The sequence below is a fragment of the Dendrobates tinctorius genome, unplaced genomic scaffold (genome assembly GCF_039654945.1).
Source record: "Dendrobates tinctorius isolate UK_male_01 unplaced genomic scaffold, ASM3965494v1 ptg000111l, whole genome shotgun sequence".
Taxonomy (NCBI): Eukaryota; Metazoa; Chordata; class Amphibia; order Anura; family Dendrobatidae; genus Dendrobates; species Dendrobates tinctorius.
Window position 1 is genome coordinate 2638062 of NW_027361779.1, and position 20935 is coordinate 2658996.

A 20935-nucleotide genomic window follows, 5' to 3' on the forward strand; every position below is an offset into this window, starting at 1 on the left:
GGGCACTGTACTATGGGATGGTGAATATGTATGATGGGTATATGGGCATGGGACTATGGGATGGAGGATGTGTGATGGGTATATGGGCATGGGACTATGGGATGGAGGATGTGTGATGGGTATATGGACACTCGACTATGGGATGAAGGATATGTATGATGGGTATATGGGCACAGGCCTATGGGATCATGGATATGTATGATGGGTATATGGGTATGGGACTATGGGATGGAGGATAATTATAATTTGCTATAACTAACCACAGTTAGCCACTATGCCCGGGCAGCGCCGGGCTCTTCAGATAGTGTGTATATATATATATATATATATACAGTACACATGAGTATAACTTACCCTTTTAGTTTATATAAAGTTTATATCCGAATAAAATGAACAAGAAGTATGTATTAAAGAACTGTAATTTTGATAAACAGAGAAGGGGTAATGTGAATGTGCAAGACTTATTAAAATATAACTTTTATTGTGTAAATTAATATTGTTTTTTTTTACTAAAATTAGATAAAAGAAGACTGACTAGTAGTAGCTTAGGGAGAAGAATCCCTAAATTCTTGCACATTCACATCTTTTCCCACCTTATTTACCCTTTCCCTATTTATTTATTACAGTTATAATCAGTGAATGTCTGTTGTGTAAGCTTGGTCCTAACAATTGTGATTATTATTATCGTCATCATTATCATTTAAGATTTATATACATCATAATACTTACAGCATTATATTGTAATAATGAGAACTAAGACTTCTTTTACACAGACCAACTAGTATCACTAAATGACTGCCAGTCAGTAAACTTTTATTGATTGGCAATCATTTAATAGCCTGTTTACACAGATAGAATAACATATCTATAACAGATCGCTCAGTGCATGCAGGCTGCCATTGTTACCGGCATTGCACGTCCTTTTCACACAGGACATTGCATGACCAAAAATGATGATCTTTTGTGCTGCACAAAAGAAAATTTCTTCTGATAAACTAGCATTTTGCATGTTCACTAGGTGATCAGCAGCCTTTTGAAACTGAAAATTTTTTGTGATGAACGGTTTTGAGAGCAATCATTCAGTAATATCTTTCAGTGTAAGTGCAGCTTAACATTGAAACTGTATTACAAAAAAAATGGCATTTTTTTTTATAAAACACAATAATTTCTATATCGTGGTGTCATCAAAGACAGGTAGAAAAAGAAGGCCATTGGTTTGGTCTTTCCAAGACCTTGCTCTCAGCCATGTCCTGAGTTTAGAAGGTATGATTTGTTTGAAGGCTGTCAACAAAATAATTGACCTTTCCATACCAGTGAGCACCACCACCTTAGCTAAGGGTGCTGAACAGAATCTACTCGAGCTTTGAAATTGGGCTCCCATTGTCATGATACCAGTGCTGGTGGACCGGCACTTCTGGAGTTAATGTTTTGATCTCAGTGTAGACTCTTACCTGCTCACCTGGGACCTATTATGGTTGCCTCTCATTGATTTTGGGAAAGCTTCTTATAGCCGCAGGAAGCTCCCATCCCCCGTCAGTTATACTCTTGCCCTTGGCATAATGTGGTGACCCCTGAGTGTGTTTGTGCTGTGTTCTGGTTGCTTGATAATCTGTGTACGACTCAGTCTGTTCTCTGGATATTGCTTTGGATTCTGCTTGGTACCTTCTATGTCTGTTTGGTTTTGACTTCTGCTTGGCCCTGACTATCCGTTCTGTCTCATCCTTGGTACGTTACGGCTATCTCTGTGTATGAACCCCGTTTTGCTTGAGTCTGAGTAATTCTGTATAGTGTCTTGCCATCTCACTAAGGCTACTTTCACACATCAGGTTTTCGGCGTCAGGCACGATCCGGCGTCGTGCCGGAGCGCCGGATCCGGCAAATATTTTGTAAAACCGGATGTGACGGATCCGTTTTTCTGCCGGATCCGCCTTGTTCTTCACAGACAAAACCGGATCCGTCTCATCCGGTTCATCCGGTTTTTGTTCCGTTTTTCGACGGATTACGCCGGATCCGGTTTTTAAAATCGCCCCTTGTGGCCTTCCGAACGGGATTGGCTACTGAAAAACTATATATAGCATGTTCCTACAGCCCTTCTTTGACAGGTTGGAGAGGAGAAAGAGCAGGTTGGAGAGAAGAGCAAGTTACTGGCGAAGATGGATGTTGTGATTGGAAATATTTTGAAGAATTTGGCGGATTTTACAGCGGAGGCGAATCGTTTGAGGGTGATTGTTCTGGAGAAGGAGAGAGCGAGACAGCAGCGCATCAGGCATCGTAGACGACATTTGTGGATCCACCCCATCACAGCCAAGAGAATGACGCGTGGGGTCTATTCTACACTCTGCATGGACCTTAGATGAAACCCGGAGAAATTTTTTGGATATGTTAGGATGAAAATGGAGAATTTTGATTACTTGGTGGAGTGCATTGCACACCTCATAAGAAAAGCGGACACCTATTGCCGCTTCTCTGTTTCACCCGCAGAGCGTCTGATGGTGACTTTAAGGTAAGCCACATTTATTGGATGTGCTCGCATCAGAGCACACTTTCACTGCAATCTTGTTGGTGGTAGTTTGTATCTCCAAGTGTTATAGGTGAGTTTTGGTATGTAATGCTGTGATTTTAAACTAATTGATTGTTTTTTAATTCCCCACAGATTTCTTGCAACTGGAGAATCCCTTTCATCACTGCATTTCCAGTACAGACTCGGGATTTCCACCATATCTGGAATAGTGAAGTACACATGCCGTGCACTGTGGGACTCCTTAGCTGAAGAGTTTTTACCAGAGCCCACAACAGAGAGGTGGATTGAAATTTCAGAAAAGTTTCAACAGATATGTCAGTTTCCCAACTGCTTGGGTGCTGTGGACGGGAAACATATCCGCATTGTAAAGCCAGCCGGATCGGGATCGGAATATTTCAATTACAAGAAATATTTTTCCATTGTCCTCATGGCCATCGCTGACGTGGAATACAAATTTATTGCTGTTGATATTGGGGCATATGGCCGCTCCAATGACTCTCAAGTTTTCAAACTGTCTGCCATGGGGCGTAAACTGTATGGAAACACCTTCCAGTTCCCACCCCCTAGACCGCTGCCGCAAACATCTGGTCCACCTATGCCATTTGTCTGTGTAGGGGATGAAGCCTTCCAGCTGTCAGAACACCTTTTGAAACCGTACTCTAGCAGAGGAATGTCAAGAACAAAACGCATTTTTAATTACCGCCTCACAAGAGCAAGAAGAATGGTTGAATGTACCTTTGGTATTCTGACAGCCAAATGGCGGGTCCTATTGACTGCGATCAACCTCAAGACAGAAACTGTGGACGAGGTGATCAAAGCTTGCGTGGTACTCCACAATTTTGTTATCTGCAAGGAACCCATTTCCATTGAGGACACCTCTGAAGAAACCACCTTGCAAGATTACCATGACATTACCACTAGAAGTTCTGTGACTGTTTCAGTAATGAGGGACAATTTTGCACTATACTTTATGTCACCTCAAGGCAGAGTACACTGGCAGGATGACAGAGTGTGAAAGATTTGTGCCCTTAACCAAACTTGTGTACCAACAGTATATACCTTTGCCAACCAAAGTTGGCTATCTTGTCATGGTCTTACTATTTTTACCTTTAGGCCACAGGTGTGTAACTGGTTGTGTTTTATGCAAAGTATTTCACCTTTTAACAAAAGTTGTGTACATTGTTAGGAAATCACCAACAATAAACACAACTTTTTAGGTGAAATACTTTGCTTCAAACACAACCAGGAACACAACTGTGGCAAAAAGGTCAAATTTACCCACAGTTATATACCAGGTTTTGAATACCTTTTGACCTTTGAAATTATTTAACCTTTTTTTGTAAACATATTTCGCCGCAGAAAGAAATGACAGACAACCATTGTAAAAGTAATTTAACTTTTATTTAAATTTTTTTTTTTTTTGTAAAATGTTTTTAAAGTTAAAAAAACTTTTTGAATAAATGTTTGAAAACAAACAAATGGCCATTTTTATTAAAAAAAACATTACAACTCGGTGTAGTGTGGGGTGGAAATACTGCTGGAGGGGCTGCGGGACACTTCGACACTGGGAGTGTGGAGAGAGGACTGGGATCGTGGTGGGGAAGGAACAGTTAGAGGTGAAGGTGTGGAAAAAGCTACAGAATGGGTGGACATGTGGGAGGCAGAAGAGGTGGTGGGCGGTGGAGTGGAGGGTTGGGCAGGGACTGTAGGAGCAGATGATGTTGATGGCAAGTTGTATGGGGAAGGAGTTTGGTACGGGGCAGGTTGCTGGAAGTGGGGAGATGTCTGGTACTGGGGAGGTTGCTGGTACTGGGGAGTTTGCTGGTACTTGGGAGTTTGCAGGTACTGGGGAGGTTGCTGGTACTGGGGAGGTGGCTGGTGCTGGGGAGGTGGATGGTATGTAATAGGAGGGGGAGGATGGAAAGTGGCTGGAGGGGGTGCAGGTGGAGGAACTACTGTGGTGGGAGGAGGAGGTTGGGAGGTAACGTGCTGGAGAGCACTGTGGCATGAATGCATTACATGCATCTGCTGGGTAGGAGAGAGCGTTTCCATGCGCTCCACAACAGACCTGAAAAAGGTGTGGTTTGGCAAAGATCTTGCTTCTGAATGCATGGTTTGCAGAAGTGTCTTCACCTCCAGAATGCTGGAGTTGATCTGCTGAAAGCCTGCGGAGATTTGCTCTGACAAGACTTTTAGACAGTTCTGGAAAGATGCATTCAGATGCAAGAACTCTGGCGCATACGTCTTTTCCTGACCCCTCTGCCGCTGCCGCCCAGTACCCGCAGGTGTACTAGAGGTGGCAGGGGCAGAAGGGTGGGGTAAAGGGAAAGCGATCTCCTCACCAGCAGCTTCATGTAATGTAGGCGGCCACGATGCTCCTGTGCTGGTGGATGGGAAAGATGGGTCGAATGTGTGGGAAGGCTGGGAAGGTGCAGATGTACCGGGGCGGTTGAAGTGTCCCTCGGTGCCGGTCTCCTCAGGGATCGCCTCAGAAGGGTCCAATCGTGCAGGCTCCCGAGTGCTGCTCACCGTGCTGTGGAATAAAGAGAAAAAAAAACAATTAAAATAGTGACACGGTATGGCCCTGGCTGAAAAATAAAAGTTACATCTAAACATTTTTTTGTCACATGTGGTGTGTAATATTTACCTTCTGGTGACCATTGTATCCCGGAGGAACGACAGGGCTCGTGCGTACTTGTACTTGCTCCTGCGTCCTCCAGATCCACTCGGGGCCCGCATCTCTTTATTGAACTCCTTCTTGAAATGATCCCTCACAGACCGCCACCGCTTCACAATTCTCTCCCCTGAAACGAGAAAGGACAAAGTGGTGTCGTATACAACATCAGTGTTTCCCAAACTCCAGTCCTCATGGTCCCAGGGGTCATGTTTTCAGGATTTCCAAAGTAAATAGAAATCCTGAACACAGGATCCGTGGGGACCACGAGGACTGGAGTTCGGGAAACACTGGTTTAAATCAAGCAACCGGTACTGTATATACTTACGCTCTTTAATCTGGGCCCGAGCATCGAGGTCCTCCCAGCGGTCCACAAGGAGCGAACAGGTTTCCTCCCAGAGTCGTCGGGTAACGATAAGGTCAGCATGGCGGCGGTCAGCCATATTCCATAGCGGCTCCCTTTCTCTGACGAGATCGATGAGGTGGTCCACATCAATACCTCCATCCTCACCGTCAGAGTCGGGAGCATGCTGTGAAGGCTGTTAAAGAAAAAGACAAAAATAACATAATTAGCCTCCACAAAAGAAATGAAATAAAAAGTGCAAAAAAACAAAGCAAAAATATTTATACTTACATGCTGGTGACCGCCGCGTTGCTGTCGCCGACGACCCTGGGAGGCACTGCGAGGACCTCTTGGCCGAGCACCAGATTGGGAAGACTAGAGAAGAAAACAAAAAATGTTATGTCTTTGGATGTAGGCATTTGTTTGCTGTGTGTGGTCTGCAGAACATTGTTTTCTATGTGTTGTGTGTAGTGTGATGTTGTGTTTCTGCGTTTGATGCAAAAATCTTACCAATTGTGAGCCCACTCCAGGTGTCTGTCCACCCCTTCCTTCTTCTTCTGGGAGCTCCTCTTCATCTTGTGATTCCTGTTTTGAAATAAAAGGCAATGAATAGACATATATTACAGAGATGATGGATTTTGGAAATAAAAACTTACCGTCAAACGCTGACGATGCGAGGGAGGGCTCCCAGAAGAAGATGTGCTGTCTTCCTGCTGGCCAGACTCCATGGCTGTGGGTGGTGTTGCTGCTGCCATTGCTGCTGCTGCTGCATCTCTTGGGCGGCTGTTGAATAAAGAGAAACAAAGGGCCAATGAATATCTTGATATTCCATGGCCCTAGTTTGGAGGAATGGGGGATTTGATAATTACCGTCTCTCATCTGCTGCTGGACTCCCCTCCCGTTGTTCAGCATGCTGCTCCAATTGGGGTGGTGGTGGTGCTGATGGTTCTGCTGCAGATGTCTCCTGCCTTCTCCTGCTCCTGGTTCTCGGCTTGGGTGGCATGTTGGGTGTGGCTGAGGGTCCCACTGTCTTGCTTTTATATATGTCTTGTGGGCAGAGCTACTGAGCATGCTCAGACCAAAAAAAACGGATCCGACCACCGGATCCGGCTGTCGCATGACCGTAGGTCCTGTGTCTGCTTGCTAAACTTCAGCGTCCACAGGTCCTGTGTATCGGTACTTTGTGGCTGTACCTGACCCCGGTACCCCTACAGCGTGGGTGAGTTCCTGCTCAGCGGAGGCTGCACGCCGGCGCTGACAGCATCCTGACACCCATTAGATTCACTAACATTCTCTCTGTAAAATAACATAGGCAGTATGCTATACACGAGAAATCAAAGAACATTTGTGGCTATGCTATTCTATTTTTAACTCATATGCTACTTACACTATATGTGCCTCATTGGATTATTTTAACCCCTTAATATTATTAATTTGGTTATGTGATTTAACTTTATTTCTATAACAAAATCTGTTACATGGGCACTGTACAAACAAATAAAAGCAATTATTGCTATCTTTATATATTATGTTAATCACATTGTCATTTATTTTTCCCATCTGAGAGTTGTATGCATTTCTTAGAGTCCATTTTTTCATGTCTGACATGGGGAAAGCCAAACTGCCGAGCCATTTCAGTACTCTCAATTAGAACAATTGTATTTTACATCTGCACAAGCTGAGCACAGTAATTGCGTAATTTTGTCATGCCACTTAAAAAGAAATTTGTATCTTATTCCACCACCAAACATTGTCCCACTTAGTTAATAGCTGACAGCATTGTGCATGATAAAGACAAAAATGTGGCTTTGTTAATGGATTGCAGTGTATCAGTGCTCCTAGAAAGAAGTTAATTCTGATATGTTCTTTGTCATAACTTCTGTTATCAGTATTTCAGTTATTTATCACTTAAGTACCATAGCCATGAAAAATTTTAATGGGGATGTGCATCTCATAGTCTGGATTTACCTGCTGTGGTTGTGGATAAAGGGGTGAGGGAGCATCTGTGGCAGATAAGTGTGCCACAGAAGGCAGTAATGGGCTGATGCAGCTAACACCTGTGCCCATTATAAATAATAATAATAATAATAATTTTATTTCTATAGCACCAACATATTCCGCAGCACTATACATTATAAAGGGGACTTCTACAGACAATAGACATTACAGCATAGCAATAAACACATAGATCAAAACAGATACTAAGAGGAACGAGGGCCCTGCTCGCAAGCTTACAATATATAAGGAGAAAGGGGAGCCACGAAAGGTGGATGGTGACAATTGCTTTTATTGTTCGGACCATCCATAGTGTAAGAATCGCGTGTTCCTGTGATGATGTATGAACCAGTTAACAGTCTAAATATGTAGCAGTAAAGACACAGAGGGCTATTAAATGAATAAAGCATGTGAAAACATGATGCGAGGAACCTGGTTATGATAAAAAAATTTTGAATGAGCCACACAGGGATATTTAGGTTAATACGTGAGGCGATAGGCCAGTCTGAATAAATGCATTTTCAGGACACGCTTAAAACTGTGGGTTTTCAGAATTAATCATATTACCCTGGGTAGTGCATTCCAAAGAATTGGTGCAGCACGTGAAAAGTCTTTGAGATGGGAGTGGTAGGTTCTGATTATTGAGGATGTTAATCTCAGGTCATTAGCAGAACGGAGGACACGGGTACGGTGGTAGGCTGAGATGAGGGAGGAGATGTAGGGGGGTGTTAAGCCATGGAGAGCTTTGTGGGTGAGGGTAATAAGTTTATACTGAATTCTGGAGTGGATGGGTAACCAGTGTAAGGACTGGCACAAGGTAGAGGCATTGGTATAACGATTGGTGAGGAATATGATCCTAGCTGCAGCATTCAGCACATTGTTAAAGAAACTTAATTTTAACTGCTCCCCATGCCCATAGTCCCTCCAACTTCTATGCACTGAAGCCAGCACCAATATGTGGGCTGGACTTTGCACTTGTGGAGCAGTAAATAGTAATTTCTCTTTAATGGCGGGCACACTGTTATCTGCAGCTGCCAGCTCTTGCAGCAGCTGCAACAACACATGTGCCTGCTATTAAAGAGAATGAACCTTCACTGCTCCACACACCCATGGGAGTGTAGAGCAGTGTATATTCATTCTCTTTAATAGTGTTTACACATGATCACCGAACCACTACAGGAAGCTGGCGGCTGCGATTAAGGGTACCGTTACACATAGCGATGCACCAGCGATCCCGACAACGATATGGATCGCTGGTGCATCGCTAAGTGGTCGTTAGTGAGCTGCCACACAGGCAGATCTCACCAGCGACATCGCAGGGGTCGAGGGTCGCTGCTTACCTGTCAGACACGGCGATCCTGGCGTCCTCCCGCCCGCTTCCACGCGTCGCTCGTCGTCACAGCAGGAAGCGCAGCAGGAAGCTGACGACGAGAAATGGTCAAGGACCTTCTCGCGTGACCAGCGATAACCAGCGGGGGAGCCGGTCGGAGGTAAGTATCACATGTAGCGATACCGCTAGCAATATCGCTGCTACGTCACAAAATCGGTGACTTTACAGCGATATCGCTAGCAATATCGCAATGTGTAATGGGGGCTTAACAGTAAGCCTGCTATTAAAGAAGATGAATATTCACTGTTTTCCACTCCTATAGTCACAGGCATGGGGAGCAGTGAGTATTCCAGTACCTGACCTCAGCGTGTAAGCAGCACAATGCCACTTACAAGCTGAATTCAGCTGCTATCATCAGAACATGATACTGCGAGGGAACGGAGGGAAGATAAGTAAAGTGGTTTATATTTATGTGTGCAATATGATGAAGGCCATGTATACCAGGATAGGGGTCGCTATGTATATTATGATGGTGGATCAGGGGGTCATGTATACCATGATGGGGATGAGGGGGCCATGTATACCAGGATGGGCATGTGGGCTATGTATGTTAGGATGGAGGTGAGGTGCCATGCATTCCAGTATGGGTATGGAGGAGGCCAGAGGACATGTATACCAGGATGGGAATGAGGGGGTCATGTAAACTAGGATGAGGATGAGGGGGCCATGTATACCAGGCTGGGGGACATTATCCCTAATAACAATGCATCATGACCACATTTTTTTTCTTTTTTTTTTCTCTATTTTCCTCATTTACAACCTAGATACATCTTATGGTCCAATGCATCTTATAGTTAAAAAAATACAGTATATCTTTTGTTGAAAGCCAATAAAGAAAATGCAGATGTGATGATTCTGTTATAAAGTAGGACAGAAAGAATAAAATGGTGAAAATGATAAAAAGAAAGATGATCCTCGGTTAACAGTTTTTCTATGTAAACATGACATGATGGGGAATATTTTATGAAACATTCTGTCAGAAAGAAAAGACAGGGTGCAGGAACAAGTTCATCTGTTATAGCAAAGATGGAAAAGGAAACAATAAAATAAGAAATGTTGGTGGCGCTATTTTTGAAGAGTCAAGGGATTGAGCAAAGGGTGATATCTGAGAACTGGATTCTTTTGGGGAAAGAAAGCTTGAGTTAGGAAAGAAAGAACGTAGGGATTCTTATGATGTTCAGCACAGAAAATAATTCAAATTAACAAAAGTAATAACAGCTTCTTTGGCACCTCTAATGTTTGGAGTGACTTCTCCAGCATTGTTTCTAGTTCTAAGAATGCCAAAGATTCTACACATGGTGGTGACAAAAGTAAATCAATAGGCAGTTCTTAGCTATGAAAACAATAATTGGGGAAAATAAGCATTGCTGCCCCATTATTATATTCTAGGTAAAATGATCATAGTATGATGGATAGTTAACTATTCTAGATCCCCTTAATTTCAATAACCATCTTCACTACTGTTCAAAAGTTTAGGGTCACTTAGAAATTTCATTATTTTTGAAAGAAAAGCATAGTTTTTTCCAATGAAGCTAATTTTAAATGATTCAGAAATACACTCTATACATTGATCAGGTGGTAAATGAATATTCTAGCTGCAAACATCTCATTTGTGATGCAATATCTTCTTAGGCGTATAGAGGCCCATTTCCAACAACCATCACTCCAGTGTTCTTATGGTACTTTGTGTTTGCTAACTGTGTAAATGTACTGTCACACTTAGCGATGCACCAGCGATCCCGACCAGCGATATGACGCGGTCAGGATCGCTGGTACATCGCTAAGTGGTTGCTAGTGAGTTGCCACACAGGCAGATCTCACCAGCGACATAGCAGGGGTCGGAGGTCGCTACTTACCTGTCAGACAAGGCGATCCTGACGCCCTCCCGCCCACGTCCACGCGTCGCTTGTTGGCGCCACAGGAAACCCAGCAGGAAGCTGACGACGAGAAACGGCCCAGGACGGTCTCGCGCGATCAGCGATAACCAGCAAGGAGCCGGTCGGAGGTAAGTATCAGACATAGCGATATCGCTAGCAATCTCGCTGCTATGTCACAAAAACCAGTGACGTTACAGCGATATTGCTAGCGATATCGCTTAGGTGACAGGTCCTTAAGAAAACTAATGGATGGTTAGAATACCCTTGAAAACCTTTGTGCAAGTATGTTAGCACAGCTGGAAACAGTTTGGTTGATTATAGAAGCTATAAACCTGACCTTTCTTTGAGCTAGTTGAGAATCTGGTGCATTGCACTTGTTGATTCCATTAAACTCTCAAAATGGCCAGAAAAAAATAATTTTCATGTGAAACTCAACAGTCTATTCTTGTTCTTATAAATGAAGACTATTCCATGTGAGAAATTGCCAAGAAACTGAAGATTTCCTACAACAGTGTGTACTACTCCCTTCAGGGGAGAGTGCAAACAGGCTCTAACCAGAGTAGGAAGAGAAGTGGGAGCCTCTGCTGTACAACTGAGCAATAAGACAAGTACATTAGAGTCAGTAGTTTGAGAAATCGATGCCTCACAGGTCCTCAACTGGCAGCTTCACTAAATAGTACACACAAAACGCCAATGTCAACATCTACAGTGAAGAGGCAACTCCAGGTTGCAGGCCTTCAAGGCAGAGTGGCAAAGAAAAAGCCATATCTGAGACTGGTTAATAAAACGAAAAGATTAATATGGGCAAAAGATCACAGACATTGGACAGAGGAAGATTGTAAAAAAGTGTTGTGGACAGATGAAACCAAGCTTGAGGTGTTTGGATCACACAGAAGAACATTTGTGAGATGCAGAACAACTGAAAAGATGCTGCTAGAGTGCCTGACGCCATCTGTCAAGCATTGTGGAGGTAATGTGATGGTCTGGGGTTGCTTTAGTGCTGGTAAAGTGGGAGATTTGTACAAGGTAAAAAGGATTTTGAATAAGGAAGGCTATCACTCCATTTTACAATGCCATGCCATACCCTGTGGACAGCGCTTGATTGGAGCCAATTTCATCCTACAAAAGGACAATGACCCAAAGCATACCTACAAATTATGCAAGAACTATTTAGGGAAGAAGTAGGCAGATGGTACTCTACTTGTAATGGAATGGCCACCGCAGTCACCAGATCTCAAGCCCTTTGAGTTGTTGCAGTAGCAGCTTGACAGTATGGTATGCAAAAAGTGCCCATCAAGCCAAACCAACTTGTGGGAGGAACTTCTGGAAGCATGGGGTGAAAGTTCTCCACATTACCTCAGCAAATTAACTGGTAGAATGCCAAAGGTCTGCAATGCTGTAATTGCTGCAAAGAGGGCATTCTTTGACGAAGGCAAACTTTGAAGGAGAAAATTACTATTTCTAATAAAAATCTTTTTTTAGAACCTTGTCAATGTCTGGACTAGATTTTAAATTCATTTGGCAACTCATTTGATTAATGAAAGTATGAGTTTTCATGGAAAACACAAAATTGTCTGGGTGTCCCCCAAATTTTGAACGGTAGTGTATGTATAAATATTTAATACATAAATACATAAACATTTCATGTGGTTTTAACACGGAGTATATTTTAATTGTATGGTTTGTTTAGTGTACCCACCACATCCTTATGGCATACTTGACCTGCCTAATTCTCTGTTGCTAATTGATATATTTAATATGTGCTCAAAACCTTTCGGATACTTAGAAACATTATGTTTACTGGGGGGATCAATTAAATAACCACTCTCAAAACCAAAAAAATATTTCCAAACCCCCAAACAAACTGATGAATTAAATTAATAGCAAAAAGGCTCAAGATAGTAGGGAAGAATAATGAATCAATATCTATGTCATTTTTTTTTGACAATTAATTGCTTGTTACAAATTAGTTAAAATTACCAGTTTCAGTGTAAAACTGTAAAAAAAATTCTTCCAATTTTTCTAACATTCAAAACTGATTTATTTTGATTCAGGAGATTAGACTAACCAAGATATTTTTTAGAGATGAGAGAAGAGTTATTAAACTGGAATTCAAACTCGCTGAATGTTCACAAAAATTCAGTTTGAGGCAATAAAATACACATTAGGGAGAGAGCAGGCATAGATAGAAAAAAACAGCTTACACTCTATAGGAGAGACCCCACTGACCATAAAAGTTAACACACTGCAAAAGAGAGAGGACTCCGCTGAGCATAAGAGCTTACTTTCTACAGAAGAGAGAGAGAGAGAGAGAACCCTGTTGACCAAAAGAGCTTACACTTTGTGAAAGAGAGATATTCTCAGCAAATGGCAAATAACTGCCATGCAAACTGTACTTCACTGGAAACCACTAATCTGTGAGGATCCAGATACTGAACACCAATGAGCTAGTGTAATGCAGCAGTAGCACATTTATTCAGTGATGTGGCAGTGACCGAGCAATGTTTCAACACAAAAGTCTGTTTAATGTGTTACTTCACAGCATTAAATGTCCAATTTGCACAAGTGCCCAGCGTTAATGTCCAACCCATAGCACTAAATAGCTTCCTGCATCCTCCGGTTCACAACCAGTTGAATGTCTTCTTAATTACACAGTCTCTAATCATGCCAGTCCACCTTCATGAACAGTTGCCATGGGTGACTGCACCTCCATATTAATGTCTCTTTACTCACAGCTTTCTGCAGTACCCGATATCCTTCAGTTTGCAGCCATTACACACGCTAGTCCTCTTTCGAGCATAGGACAGTCACCTCCGGGCACAAGACAGAACACCTCCGAGACCAGCTGCCGTGGGTGACTGCACCACTGTATACGCTGTGGGTGCCAGGCTATTCAGCTGCCTTGGTCATTTTGACTCCACTGGCCTGTGTTGCCTCACACAGGTGGAGCTCTGCACACTAACAAGCATCAACTGACTCTGGCCCTGACACTGACACACTCAAACCCTTTCTTGCAGGGATTTTATATTGAATCTGTGGCCTTCAACCACATGGAAAACCTGGGCCTGGAATGAAATGGTCTGCATGACTACCATCCTGCAGTCTATTTCAAAATACGAAACCCCAGAGTATGTTGTTCCTAAATCTGCCTTGGACATTATCATGCCCAACACTAACACTTATTTTTAGTCTGTAATATTGGTCACTGCCTCACAATTGCAGTCACAGCTATGACTGTGATTGCAATGTACACCCATGGCCTCAACACACCTCCCTGTGCATTCTGGGGAGAACACACAGCGACCCCTAACTTTGAAACCGGTCACTGCCTCACACAAGGCATGATATTTCTCAAAATATCATAGCTGCAGGGCATTATGGTGAAGCCTTTGCGAACGTGCAAAAAGACATTAGCCCATTCTCTATTGTTTCAGTAGTTTGAAATTGAAATAGAAATAGGGCAGACAAGTTATTTTTTGCAAACATTAATTCAAATCGGAAAAGTTTTTGAACTTGTGAAAAAAATGCAAATTTCAGGAAATTGACATAAACTCCATTATCAACAGATAAATACATTCATATCTATTATCTGATACCTATGGTATTTTTGTTAAATGTTTCTAATGATAGCAACATCACAAGGATGAAAACCGTGAAAGACAGACACCAGATATGGAAAGATGTCATTGAAACTGCACTGAATTGCTAAGGTAAGAAAATCATATTTTTTTCCATTATTTTTTCATTTTGGTCTTAGTAAAATTTAGTATAAAATAACAAAAACTTAATTTACCAATATATAGGACAGTTGATTCAATATCTGAAGGTAATAATTTAGTAACTTTTGCTTTTATCTCATTCAATTGATTTCTAGATTTAATGCAACATTTTTAAAAACCATATTATAATTAAGTGACAGATAAATATTAGTGATGTAGTTCACATCCTGCCTGGTTTTTATTTTCTTCTAAAACATTTAATCTTAGATGAAAGTCTTATTTTATTCTTAATTTAAACACAATATTAGTTTCATGTAAGAGAACAATCATTTTAATATCACTATTTTTGCATCATCATTACAATTTCACAATATACAGTATATTTACAACATACCTTAAAAAAAGTCATTGTAGCACCATCCTGGACAGCACCATATTCAATCTTAGTCTGTTTAGCTAAATCGTCAGCAGAATCAATTGGTGATTCCATGCGTTCCACTGTGAGAAAAGCAGCTAAGTTGGCAGTATATGAGGAAATAATGATCAGTGTGAAAAACCACCATATTCCTCCCACTATCCTTGTTGAAAGAGCCTTAGGCATAAGTTCAGAACCTGGAGGAAATCAAGGAAAAATTGTAAAGTTGCTCTTCAATAAATAAACTACAGTAAAGCAATACAAATGAAGATGGTAATATAATAATTCCAAAACATATTTTTTTAATGCATACCATATACAATAAAGGAGCGTCAAAATGAGAGAGAATTTATTCTTAGTGGGCACTTCATAAAGTACATATGTGTACATGAAAATGCACAGTCTTTCCACAGTGATACCCTATATTGATTATCTGTTGGGTACAGCTTAACAGGACTCTGTCCGCAGAAAATGACTGCTCGAACTACTGTATGTCCTGCCCCTTGAGGCTTGAAGGAGGGGCAAATCATTTAAATACATCTTCCCACCTGCTTGTTTCCCTCTATATCCACCCCTCTCATGTTTGATTGACAGCTGTGGCTTCATAGAGCTAGAGAAGGGTGGAGATAGATGAAAATGAAACAGTTGGAAGGTGTGTATAAATGATTGTTCCCGCCTTGAAGCACTGAGCATCTGTGCTTGGTTTGAACAGTCACTTTATGCTGACAGGATCCCTTTAAGCAGCAATTACAGAGCAGACTGCATGACTACCTAAAACTGTTGTTGAAGTGGGAAAAACATGGCTGCAATCTGATAGCAAAAGGTGGAATGCAGAAGGGAGATGGAACTGGAGAGGGCGAGACTTCAACATGTTTTAATGCTTATTTTGTTATTTTAAGCTTTTTCCTTTTTTCCTTTCTATCCCCCACTATTTAATAAAAATGGACATCTTCATTAATGAAATAAAATTTCTACTGAAACATTGTGTGAAACAACTCCAGCTGAAACTGTGCAAGTTGCAGCATGGCAACCAATAGATATGTCAGAAAGAGATGAATGAATCTTTCAAAATTCGAATTTACCAAATTTTTTCCAAACATTTGATTGATAATAAATTGATTTGTTGTCAATCTAAAATAAAGTCAAGCCTCCAATTGTCCTAAAAAAAGTGTGGAAAAACTCAGAGGTCTTCTAAAACTCTTTCCAGTCCTTTTCAATTTTTTAACCCCTTAAGGTAAGGGAGATTTTTCATTTTTTCCTTTCAGTTTCTCTTACCATTTTTGCAAGGATCATAATTTTTTATATTTCTTTTGAACTAGCTATATGAGGGCTCATTTTTTGTGGGATGATTCTTAGATTTGAATCATACTATACACTTTAACAAATGAAGAATGGGAAAAAAATTCCAAGTTCCATGAAGCGATTAAAATAATGCAATTCCTCTATTTCATAAAGTGAAAATTTTCTTTACAACATTTATTATAACACTAAAAAGGACCTAGCAGTGAAGCATAATTCTCCAGAACAGTATGATTAAAGATGATACCAAACTTGCATCAACTTTTTTTTTATTTAAGTGCTGAAAAAATTCAAAAGTTGCTAAAAAATGGGTTGGTTATTGTCTTGTATTGTTTTTCTTTTCTATTAATTAACCTTTGCGAGGACTTGATTTTATGTGACAAGCTGACAGCTTCTTTTAATATACATATGACATTATGATTAATTTTTATTGCAGTTTTAGTGAGGCATGGTGACCAAAAAATTTAGTTCTGGCTGTTAGGGTTTTTTTTCCATTGCATCAATTAAATGGGTTAATTCAATTTATATTTTGAAAGACCATACTTTTACACTGTGGTCATTACTCAGTGTGAATTTTTTTATTTCTTTATTTTTAATAGGGGGCAAGTACGTGAGTTAAATTTTTTATTTCTATATATTTTTTGCTTTTCTTAGGGGACTTGAATCTGTGATCTTATTTTCACACCACCATAGTATTGCAGTATCTATTATAAATTATGCTTTCCAATGAAGCTCTGTTTGTGGACTACCACAGGAATGACAATATGGCAGGAAATGGGGTCTTCAGAAGGACATAATGCACCATAATAATCCTGTGGCACCCTGCAATCATACTGCCGGAACGGCTGGAAGATGCTGCTTGTGAGCACCAGTGTTTCATTTAAACCACCACTGTCAGAGATCAATATTGTCATTTTAATGAATAATAGCGGCAATTGATGTTGAACAAAAGTACTCTGTACTGACAGACTGTTTCAGCTTTTAAAAATTAGAATACAGTCCAACATAGTATTTTGTGATCAAGCAGACTTTTCCACTGCCTGTAAGTTCAGAAGAACAACTGAAATTTCCTGCAGTGATACTAGTCCATTCTACATGTGGCTTGCCATGCATTTTTTAAAAGAAGCTTGTATGGACCTGGACTTGACAATGACCATCCATTTTTGTATCGCTTATACACTGTATCTTACCACTTTATATGTTACTTTCTTTACATATTGAGATGTCCAAACCACAGGAATCATAGAGCTATGGTGCAGTTCCTGATTTGATCACTCTCCAATGAAGCGAGTTAGTCACGTAACACTACAATACTCATTTATGCTCTCAGTTCTTGTTAGAGGCCCAATCCTGTACAGGGTTGTACCAAGGCACTTTACACCAGTCAAAACACATAGCAGTCACTGAAGACCAAGAATTTTTGTTTAAAAAAAGTTTGGGGGGGCGTAGCGATGCAGAGGAGCCGAGAGGGCATGCTTAGGCAGAGCTCCTATGATCCTGATTCAAATCCTGCCTTAATATCACCCGAAAGACCCACCTTGATAATACTGTGGACCCCCTGGGCTCCGGGGAACTTCTGGCTTCCGAGGAGGTGCGGAGTGCAGCTCCGGTCAGGGTAGATCCCGGGAGACCCGGACGGTGGCCATTTTCTACTGTGTGCTCTGAATCTGAGACGCAGCCTGGAAGACTTCACCTCAGGTGCGGCAGGTTGGACAGAGCGCAGGACTCATAAAGGTACACAGGAGGGTACTCACGTTGTGAGCTCTGAGAAATGAGCCCCATGCTCCCTCATTGAATCTACTGTATAAGCTGCACGCTGGCGCATGCCATCTTTATTACATTCTCCGCTCTCATCACCTCTCAGTTGCTTGAGACTGGGACCGCGGTCTCCATGGCAGTTTGCTGACAGCACAATTCATCAATTCGCTTGCCGGGGTATGTTGTAGGACCTTTATAATACGATCTCACTGCCCTGAAGCTAAGGTCACATTGGGTACTATATCCTGCTGATAAACCGACATAACAGACTGTGCTGATATCTCTGTACTTTCACTTTCAGTTCCCCAATTCCCTGGGGCTGTAAGGGTGGATAACGCAGTGACTTGCTGACAGAGCAGCATATTATCATATTATAGCTGAAAAGAGTTGCACAACTGACCAGATAAGTTTGATTGTTCTGTCCCACAATAGCAAATTCCACACAAATTAAGCTCCCGCACTACAAGAGAGCTACTATAAATTAGGGGCAAAGGAAAGGGACCATTTACCTCACCAACTTGCTATAGCACATAAATCTTAACCATGAGCCTGCCGAAGAGTTCAGGGGCAGTTGAAAAACAAAGAATTTGCAAGGCCCGACCCCTCTGATAATTCCAGATCCCGCAGATATACTCCATCAAATGTTAAAGCTGCAGACCAGTGTAAAAATCGCACTTCTGATGGCGGAGAGGGAGGGGATCAAGAAGACTTGACTCTAAGGCATGCATCTGAATAATTAATGCAAAACATATCTCTAACTAGAACATCCCTGAATGGGAAAATAGAGGAGGTACATTCGGAAGTGTGGTGTCTTCGGCAGGATATGCAAGCCATGAGAGGGCGCATCACAGAAGTTGAAATGACAGTCTCCAGCCTGGAAGATACCCTTACACCCTTGGAATCTAAACTGACAAAAGTAACAGGCTCCATAAATGCCTGGAGGAGGAAGGCGGACGACGGGAAAACAGGTTGCGCCAAAATAATATCTGAATGATTGGATTACCAGAACGCTCTGAAGGTCAACAACCGGAGCAATTTTTGGAAAATTTGCTTAAAGACATTCTGGGAGATGAGTTCTCTTCAACCTTTTCTGTACAGTAGAAAGGGCCCATAGGGTTCCAACAAAATATCTCCCCCCAGGCAGTCCGCCACGTCCTTTTTGGCACGTCTCCTAAACTGCAGGGACAGAGACGCTATCTCCACATGGCAAGGCAAAAAAACCCATTAAATTCAATAATGCCACAATATCAATTTTTCCAGATCTTTCCAAGGAGCTACTGAAGCAGCGGGCTCAATTTATGGAGATCAAGAAGCAATTCAGAGAAAGAAACATCTTATACTCAATGATCTACCCAGCTCGACTCCGAATTGTTTACAAGGGCTCTTCCATATTCTGCACAACTCCGGCGGAGGCCATGGAATGGCTGAGGTCCCACGTGTGAGTGATTGGAATGTCACTCTGATTCGACTGCTGCTGTCGTCTATATGGGTGCATAGGGGGAAAAAGGGGGCTCTTTCCACCAACGTCCAATTAAACACCGATATCGGACATTGTGTTCAGTGAGGGTATCCTCTTTTTGGAAATATGACAGGAGCTTAGAACTGTGCTCTTCTTTGAACTTTATTTTGTTTTTTCTTGTTTCAGTATTGTTAGTTGATGTTTATATAGATACTGCTGCCGAGATACTAATTATGCTACCTGTAAGGTGCAGTCTGCCTGACACTGTATACCATATTATGACAGGGGACCATGGGGTCTGAATTAATATGTATGACTTGGAATTTGAGAGGTCTCGGGTCTTCCCAAAAGAGAATTAAGTTTTTTTCTCAGATTAAGCGTCATCGTCCTCACATTGTGGAGATTTTGCTCGCTATGTGTAGAAACCATGGGTACAATGGTTCATACATGCATTCCACACCAGTTACTCTAGAGGGGTCTCTTTGTTAATCCATAAAGATACTAGATGGGAGGTCAAGGAGGCTCGGAAAGACCCTTAGGGACGCTTTGTTTTCGTGCACGTGTCGAAAGATTTGAAAGACTATGTCATAATGTGTGTCTATAACCCGCCCCCGGCCAATATATCAGTCGTTAAAAAGGTGGTAAGCTTTGTCTTAAATTATCCAGATACATTAGTTATGTGCATGAGAGATTTTAACCTTGTCATGGATAGAGGTCTTGATAGACTTAGACTAGATGGCTGAGTATCTGGGATGGCCTACTCTCCATCTCAGCTATCATTGCTCTTCGAGGGAAGTGTTTGATTGGATTTGTGGAGGATACGTCATTCTGAAGTGAGAGAATATACCTCACTCATCCATTAGACGCCCTCTATCTCGTATAGACTATATATTTGGTTCCAGCAACCTGGCAATGTGCGTGGGGGATGTGGAGCATGGGAAGAGGGGCATCTCAGATCATAGCCTGATAATACGTACGCTTAGATTTGTCCGAAGGAATCGTAATCTATTTTGGAAGTTAAAACCATTTTGGCTGAAATTAATAGGCCCAATTACAGAAATCTAGACCAATTAGACTGCTTCATTTCATCCACCCTGAACTCCAGAATATTAACTTGTTTTGGGAAGCCCTTAAAGCGTATCTAAGGGGATGTTTGTCTTCCACAATTTCCTATATTAAATGGGTGACATCTAGGGAAGATGATGAGATGGAGAAGCGATTGAGGGATTCGGAAGCAAATTATATAGCTAATCAAACAAATGAAAATAGAAATGAGTGGCTAAACTCCCTTAGATTATATACTTAATATATGGATACCAAATCTAAACGTAAATTATTTTTTACTCATCAGTCATATTTTGAACTAGGAGATCAGTCCAGCAACTTATTGGCTTTTATCATGTGCCAACACAACACATCTAATACCATACGTCAAATTCGGAAAGTAGATAACTCAATAGTAACCTCAACAATGATATATTACAG

The 20935-nt window shown here is 41.6% G+C and overlaps 1 protein-coding gene across 1 annotated transcript in view; it reads right to left on the bottom strand.

Moving 5' to 3' along the window:
* GRIK2 (glutamate ionotropic receptor kainate type subunit 2) overlaps positions 1-20935 on the bottom strand; it is a 1148051-nt gene that overhangs the window by 167421 nt on the left and 959695 nt on the right. Inside the window, exon 13 of the mRNA XM_073589495.1 lies at positions 14914-15131. Coding sequence (XP_073445596.1) covers positions 14914-15131 — 218 coding nt within the window. The remainder of the gene's footprint in view (positions 1-14913; positions 15132-20935) is intronic.